This window comes from Dipodomys merriami, unplaced genomic scaffold (assembly GCF_024711535.1).
Source record: "Dipodomys merriami isolate MVZ:Mamm:240054 unplaced genomic scaffold, mDipMer1.0.p SCAF_4, whole genome shotgun sequence".
Taxonomy (NCBI): Eukaryota; Metazoa; Chordata; class Mammalia; order Rodentia; family Heteromyidae; genus Dipodomys; species Dipodomys merriami.
In genome coordinates this window covers 43,987,306-43,995,517 of record NW_027205603.1, presented here as the reverse complement: position 1 = coordinate 43,995,517, position 8,212 = coordinate 43,987,306, and the positions used below count along the sequence as shown (strand labels likewise).

The 8,212-nt window shown below is 47.0% G+C and overlaps 1 protein-coding gene across 1 annotated transcript; it reads left to right on the top strand.

Moving 5' to 3' along the window:
- Positions 1-5,386: 5,386 nt before the first annotated feature.
- Msc (musculin) lies at positions 5,387-7,921 on the top strand. The gene is made up of 2 exons (XM_069991791.1): positions 5,387-5,926; positions 6,885-7,921. The coding sequence occupies exons 1-2, from the start codon at positions 5,387-5,389 to the stop codon at positions 6,969-6,971; spliced, it is 627 nt and encodes a 208-aa protein (XP_069847892.1). The 3' UTR covers positions 6,972-7,921.
- Positions 7,922-8,212: the final 291 nt, after the last annotated feature.

The window sequence follows — 8,212 nt, the reverse complement described above, 5'->3', positions numbered from 1 at the left end:
TGATCCTGATGTGTGCAGGGACTGGCCTTTCTACAAGCTGAGCATACATAGGGAAGGTCAAAAATTTTGCTGAAAACTCTAAGATAAATAGACCTGCCAGGGAAGACAGACAGGTATCTGGGAGGGCAGAGGTCTCAGCCCCTGGATTCCAACTGTCCCCTCAGGCATCTGACCTTATGGCTGGTGAAGACAGCTTTCCTTCCCTCCTTCAAGGGGAAGCATTCTGAGAGATCCCAGAAGTGAGGTTGACCCAAACCTCTAGTTAGATGAAGCTATGGCTGTGGAGATCCAGTCTTATCCCTCCACCCTATATTTGACCTGAACTCCACATGATTCTAACCTTCACTTTCCTGTACTGGTTATGATATTCTAATCCGAGTATTGCCTGAGAACTGGAGACTATAGCTCTAGACGCCAGGTGGCCCTTCTAACCTGGGGAATAAAATGCCACACCTCTCCGGTGAAGATGACTCTGTGTTCTGGTCATGAGGTGTAAGATCATGCTAGGGTAGGTACACAGGGTGATATACAGGCTGGGTGGCAGGGAAAAGCAAGAGGAAGGTTATGTGCACTGAGTTCTGCACACTGCTGATTATATGTGACACAATGTGTGTTCTGAAGGCATGGGGGCCAGTCTCATACAATCATCTTGCCACAACCTACTAACCACATGCTTAATTTATAGTTACTTTGTTCATCCATGAGATTATAAAACCAAGTTGTCTTCCAGAAATACACTTTTATCTAAAATTTGATAATTGTCATTTTTGTTAACTGCTTTATAATAAATTATTAATTTCATGCAATATATTTTATTCAATTCAATATACTCCAGTGTTACTATTGACATGTAATTAATATTTTGACAGTTCATATTACATCTTCAATACCCAGAGTGTATCGAATACTAATGTCCTTGACTAGTAACTTTCAAGTATTCAATAGCTTCATGTGGCTAGGGTCTTCCATATTGGCCCATGCTGTTCTCAATTATTTTTTTCCTTGATTACAGACAATTACTCAAAAGTATGGGAATTCTTCTAGGCAGTAGGACAGTGCAGGTCACTAGTGATTACCAGGAGAAACAACAGGAATATCAGGTGAGGAAAACATTATCCATTCAAATCTAGTCCCACAATTCTTTCTTAAACCCTGACGTCTTTTCACCTGACTACAGGGAACACAGGAAACTTGGTCTTCCCTAAAGCTACCAGCCTTGTCCACCTACAGAGCCCCTTACCAGTCAGACAAGGGAAACAACAACGAATGGCTCTATAATTATCATTCCCCTGTATTATCCCTCCTTTGAAAAGTCTGTAAAGAGTGTGTGTGTGTGTGTGTGTGTGTGTGTGTGTGTGTGTGTGTGTGTGTGTGTGTGTGTGTGTGTGTGCTTCTTGAACTCAGTGCTTGGGTGCTGTCCCCTTGAGCATTTTTGCTCAAAGCTAGCCTTCTACCACGTAAGCCACAGCTTCACTTCCTGCTTTGGGAGTAGTTAATTAGAGATTGAGTCTCAAGGACTTTCCTGCCAGAGCTGGCTTTGAATGGCAATCCTTAGATCTCAGCCTCCTGAGTGGCTCAGATTATAGGTGTGCGCTACCAGTGTTCAGCAAAAGTTTGTGTATTTAAGTTTATACATATTAGGTACCTTTCAGTGTTAGACTTCTGCAGACTCCTTTCCTATACACATGATCTAACTTAATCCTTTCAAGAACTCTGGTTTAGGTGAGGTTTATTTGCTTGTTTTTCATTGTTGTTATTGGTTATGGGGCTTGAACTCAGGACCTGGGCACTGTTTTTGAGCTCTTAGGCTCAAGACTAGTGTTCTACCATTTTGTGCCACACTGCCACTTTCCCTTTTTTTGAGTGGTTAATTGGAGATAAGAATCTCATAAGGACTTTTCTGGCCTGGCAGGCTTCAAACTTTGATCCTCAGATCTCAGATCTCAGCCTCCTGAGTAACTAGGATTACAGGCATGAACTGCTGGTGCCTAGCTGGTTTAGGTGTTTTATTCTCTCCCTCTCTGTCACTTGGAAAAGGAAGACTTAGAGACACGCTTGGAATTTATGGTAAGACAATTCAATGGGAAGGGAATATTTCTAATGAAGCCCCATCCTTCTTCTCTCAGTGAACCCTATGGTTCTCCTCTCAGAGGAGATTGTGCACTCTAGACTCTAGAAACCAGCAGACAAAGCAATGAAACATCCTGCTACCATCTACTACCCAAAACAAACCAGGAGTCTAAAATATGACATTCCTTACAGAATGTTGGCAAGGCAAGCAGTATTTATTGACCTTCTATCAACCTGGATCTGATGTAGGTATTGCTCATATACTTCCTTTTGCCATACAAAAAGTGACTTCCTTTATGGATTAGAAAACTGATCCCCCTTCAAAAAACAAAAAATAAAAAACACCACCCAGCAAGTTACCAAAAGTCATCTATCTACTAAGCAGGGAATTCAGAATGAGGAAATATTGTTAAATATATTAAAGTCTGTTTTATAATGTAACTTCAATGCTTTCACCCATTAGTACATATTTACAAAGTGCAAAATATTTTCAAGGTTATCTATTTATCTATCTATAGGTAGAGAGAGATAGATAAGATGATAGATAAGAGCTTTACCTGTTACAAATCAAATAGTCTGTAAATCATAAGTAAATAGTAATGGATTCCAGTATGCTTTTAAAATATGAGCCTAAAGTCTTTATTAGTCACTTGCAACTTTTAGCAGCAGCAAACAATGAAAGCAAAAGTGGCTTCTCACAGAGGGAAAGTTCCACTTCTACACACTGCCCAGCACAAGGTTTGGATCTCCTAGGGAGGCAGAAGTATGAAGAGGTTACAAATCTCATCTGCTACAAACATGTAAAAAGCAATTTGTTATATACCGGTTATATTATATAATTAGTTAAAATGATATGTAATATAGTTATATATAAAATATATGTGATATATTATATAATTGTATATTATAAAATTAATGATATACTAATTTCACATCAAGTAAAGACATCTTGCCTGGTCTTCAGGAAATGTTGCACATGTGCAACTTGAAAAAGAGTAAAGCACTGAGAAATGTAACTAGAAAGAAAAGAATCAAGGATGAAAAGGAAAACTTGAAGAAAAATATAAGTACTTTCTGAAAATGGAGTAGGAGATGGGGAAAAGAGAAAAAAGGAATGAAAGGAGTAACGAGAAAAGGAAATAGAGAAGGAAGGGAAGAGCTAGAGGGGGAATAAAAAGCCTAAATTGCTAAGGTCAGAAAAAGAAATGGGCTCTGATCTGGTTAGTGTTGAGTTTGGGTGCAGTTTTTGCAACTGTTTAGAGAAATGTAGCGCTCTCCCCACCATTAATCTTTTCTAAAGAAAGACTTTGTTCTGCACCTGTATAAACAATCCAGATTTTTAAAACCTGTACCCCTGCCCCTAATGTGTGAGACTATGTATTTATACTGATAGCTTCAAGTCATCAATGAGTGACGCAAAAAGCTAGCCTGAGTTCTCCCTATTACATCTTTTTTTTTTTTTTTTTGCTCTCATATTCATTCTCTCCTGCCTTCCCTGCCCCCTCTCTTTTCCTTTGCCTGGGTAGGCAAGCCTAGAGTCATGTTCAAGTTCAAGCACTCCAAGGACTTCCACATGAAGTCAAATACCCCCACATATTTCCAGCAAAGGACTGTTCCATTAAAAAAAAAAAAGATCTCAGAAAGAACTCATCCTCCACACCCCAAAGACACATGGAGAAAACTTTTGAAATGAGAACTTTTGATCAGGAGGGTTTGTGTCAAATATCCCCATGGGGGAGGTATGGCCTGGGGGACAAGGCAGAATGATGTCTAAGAGATGAAGTCAGCCTTGGCTGGCCAGCCACCTGTTGTGGCATTTCAGGCACAGAGCTGGGCATATTTGCATAAGGGTGGATTCTGTCTCCTTTGTACTGATGGTACATTAGGCTGTTTGCACCTCACTCATCTTGGCAGCAAGGAAAGGACACACAAAGAAGCAAATAGGCTGGAGAAACAGTTTTCTTATTTCACAGCCTCACAGGCTTTGAGGTTTGAGGCTTTGAGCTGCTCACAAGAATCCACATCGAGTGGCAGGCACACAGCATCAGGCACTCTAGCTGGCCACTAGTATCTGTTTCTAAACCGTGGTTGGTCCTCATCCCCTGACCACATAGCGCAATAACTCTCGTTAGGAGATGAACAGAACTGAAATTTGGTTGTATTGTCTTTGGATGGAATACAAGTTGTTTTGTTTTGGCTGAAGTGAAATATAGTAACTCCTCCAGTGACTGCTGTTTACCATTCTGTACCCAGTAACTTGCTCTTGTTTAGGACCTCAGAGATAGTGATGGATTCCTAACACAACTCAACTGTCTGGTCAGAGTCCATAGCAGGCATTACGGGACTGAAATGAAACTATACAGGGGACTTTCAAGACAGTGGAAAATACAAGGCACAACCTCTTTGGTCTATGACAGGGAGGTAACACGAGGACCAGAATATCTACCAATGGGGCCAGGGACTCTAAAATTAGATTTGGAAGTCCTTTATTTAATCAGTCCGGCGATTCTAATCAAAGGTCACATTTAGGTTGCCTTTGTGGTTTGAAGATGAAACGAACCAGTGAAGAGACAGGTGCTGTGTCACAAGGCAAAAATGCAGTAGGCAGTGTCTGCTTGGTCCTGAGCGTTTGTTTTGCCTTTTCACTTCTCTGGACCAGCATGAGGAACTGAACTTGAAAACTAGTTCTGATCAACACATCGGAGAAAAGCTGCAGCCAGGATCCTGGAGTCTGTTGTCTGTCTATGCTAAGGTCAGGTAAAGGTGAAGATTAAGATCGGGTGGGTGGGACCAAGGTCTCTCCCCGTTTTTTCCCCAATTCTTGCGGCGGTCTGGCTCCCTGGGGTCCCAATTCTGCGCTCTGAAGACACGTCCTCTCCACCCCCACCCCGCGCCACCAAACTCTCCCCCAAACAGTGAAAAGTGGTCCCCACCCCTTCCACGCCCCTGCCCCACCTCTCGCAGCCCACCCAACCCCCAGTTCTTGTCCCGAGGGGGGGGCGGTTTGTTCCGAGGAGTCCAGATAAATAGTCGTGTCCGAAGGCGCAGCTCGCGTTTGGGCGTGCAGAGCCTGGATCGCGGCGTACACTTCTGGACCTCACTCTCCAGGGTCAGCCGCGGGGCGCGCTCGCTGTCACCGCCCACTTTGCTGTGGGGCCTCGTGGGCCTCTCGCCCAAAGTCCTCGGTCCTCCTCGGTCCTCCCGGGAGCTCTTCCAGCCCCCACCCCCGCCTCGGGTTCGGAGTGCAAGGCGGAGACCACGAGACTGGCCAGGGCGGAGGAAGGCGCGCGCACGCGAGGGCCCGCGGGACGAGGTGATGTCCACGGGCTCGGTGAGTGACCCCGAAGAGATGGAGCTGCGGGGGCTGCCGCGGGTGTACCCGATCTCCACGTCCAAGAGGCCGCCTCTGAGCCGCCCCGAGCGCGGTTACGCATCTCCCAGTGACAATTCCTCGGCGGAGGAGGAGGACCCTGACGGCGAAGAGGAGCGGTGCGCCCTGGGCGCGCCGGGCCACGCGGGAGGCTGCCAGAGGAAGCGGCCACGTGTGGCTGGGGGCGGCGGCGGCAGCACGGGTGGCAGTGCCGGCGGCCACGGTAAAAAGTGTCTCCCGCCCAAGGGCTCAGCCGCGGAGTGCAAGCAGTCGCAACGGAACGCGGCCAACGCCCGCGAGCGCGCCCGGATGCGAGTGCTGAGCAAAGCTTTCTCCAGGCTCAAGACCAGCCTGCCCTGGGTGCCCCCCGACACCAAGCTCTCCAAACTAGACACGCTCAGGCTGGCTTCCAGCTACATCGCGCACCTGCGGCAGCTGCTGCAGGAGGATCGCTACGAAAACGGCTACGTGCACCCGGTGAACCTGGTAGGGAGGCTCAGGGGAGCAACCCGGCGTGGTCCACTTCGCGCCGGGGTGGGGAGGGAGGCGGGAAGGGTCAGCCCCTTAGGAAGAATCCAGATGGGGAAGTTTCTGGAGCCACGGGAGATGGGGAAGCAAGTTTAGTTTCTCCCAGATCAAGAGAGGAGGGGCCAGTGGTTTTGGTGTTTTGGGTGGTGTGTGTGTGTGTGTGTGTGTGTGTGTGTGTGTGTGTGTGTGTGTGTGTGTGTGTGTGTGTGTGTGTGTGTGTGTGTGTGTGTGGTGTTCCTGAAGGATCTTCCAGCTTCTGTGTTTGCTTCTTCCCTGGTCATTATGTCCGTGCGTCTTCGCCCAGTAACGCGGCTAGCTGATATCTGACTTCCGGCCTACAGGGTCGGTTCCAAAGGAGTTTACTCCTCCGTGGCAAATCTTCACTCGCTCAGTTTTTTTTTCTTCCCAGTCAAGAATTTGGCAGGTTTGAATCCCTCACTTGCCCTCACGAAAAAGGGAAGATCGAACTTTATTCTAAACGCAAAAAAGAAAAAGTTTCTCTTTTCAACTGAGGCGTGATAGCAGAATTAGCCCAGACAGAATTGTCTGGAAAGTCCCTCTCCGACTTGCCAACTGGGTCGGGGGGGGGGGGGGGGGAAAGCTCAACTCCCACTTGGAGTTGGTGATGAGGAATTAAAAGATAAAATTCCAAGTCATACACATCTCCCCCAGTCATTCATTCCTGTGGCCAAAGACCAGGAGCTAAGCTGAAGGAGCACCCCAGAATCGTCCATCATCAGTGACCAGTACAGTTTTTAAGAGACAAGCCACACACATTTCCAAGATGTTGATAAAAGCTGGGCTTCCCAAAGCCAGGGCTGCCCGGGGTTCATTGAAAAGAGTGGTTTCGTTTTGAGGGGATCGTTTTCCTCCCTGTTTAGTACTTTAAAAATATATTTTTTTTATTTTAATACAGACGTGGCCGTTTGTGGTCTCTGGACGACCCGATTCTGACACCAAAGAAGTTTCTGCAGCCAACCGATTATGTGGAACCACGGCTTAGATGGGACTCCAACTCACGTGGTGAGATTTGTAAAATGCGAATGTCTGAGGCCAAGGAGAGAAGGGAGAGCCCGCGAGAGCACCAGAGGATGAGCACCTGTTCCTGAGGTTCTCTGGTCTGGCCGCTTCCCCGGGAACTGTGAATGCCCGCGGGGCCTGGGGCCGCAGTCCCCTTCCCGCACGAATCGCCAGGGCTGCGGAGTCTGACAGCAAGGACGTTATGTAGCCTCTTTCAGGCAGAAAACGCAGGTTAGATCCAGTTTGGGACTTCAGCTGTGCCAAGGAGCCCCGGACCCCTGGTTTCCGAGCAGAGCCAGATTGCTCCTACACGTGGTGGCAGGATCCTACAGACAGAGTCCTGGCTTCTCAGTTAACACAAGGTCAGAAGGAGCTCTCCACCAAGCTGAAGGACAAAAGGCCAGGTGTGGGTCCCCAGCGGGCATGCTTAGAACTTTGCAAAAAGAAGAGAGTTAGCCAATGGGGGCCAGGCGTGATGGAGACTCAGTTCGGGGACCAGGCCAGCCCGGTTTTGCCCAATACCCATGCAACAGCTTGGCTCTGATTCCTCCAGGCTAAGGTCTCCTTCCCAAATTCCTGCCTCTGCTTTCATTCCCTCAACTCTGTCCCTTGTTAGGCGCCAGCTTCCTCTCACCCTGGGATCCTGCTCTCCTCCGACAGCACAGGCCGGCCCCTCCCCTCTGACTGCAGACCATCCCTCTGTCCCTCCGAGGCCTCGAGGTCCGTGGCTCTTCTCCAGCCCCGCCTGCCTCTAATGTCCAATGCTCTTCCCCAGAGGCCCAGGTTCTTTCCAAAGCTCCACCCAGTGGGCTATTGGAGCTGTTCTATAGCCAGTAAAACTGTGCTTTCGGTACTTTTTTGGGGAGGAGGGGATGGTAGTGCGTTGCCTTGAAGTTGCACTGACCCAGTAATTAACATATGTAAATAAATTTATTTTTTTATGAACAATAAAGCTTGTTGTGAAAACTATGTGCATCCGGGCGGTCAGAATGTGGATTTTTCTTTTCTCCTTTTCTGAGTGGGTTTGACGGAGAAGTTAAACACTCTGTCCAGAAAGGGAGATGGGACATCTTTTAGTAGATGATATCAATCACATTTGAATCTTACTTCCAAGTGTCACTCTTATTTATGGATTTTAGTAATACAAAGGGGTTTCACTGAGATATGTACATATCATATACAATGTGTTCATATAATATATTTTGATCAACTTTGTCCACTCTG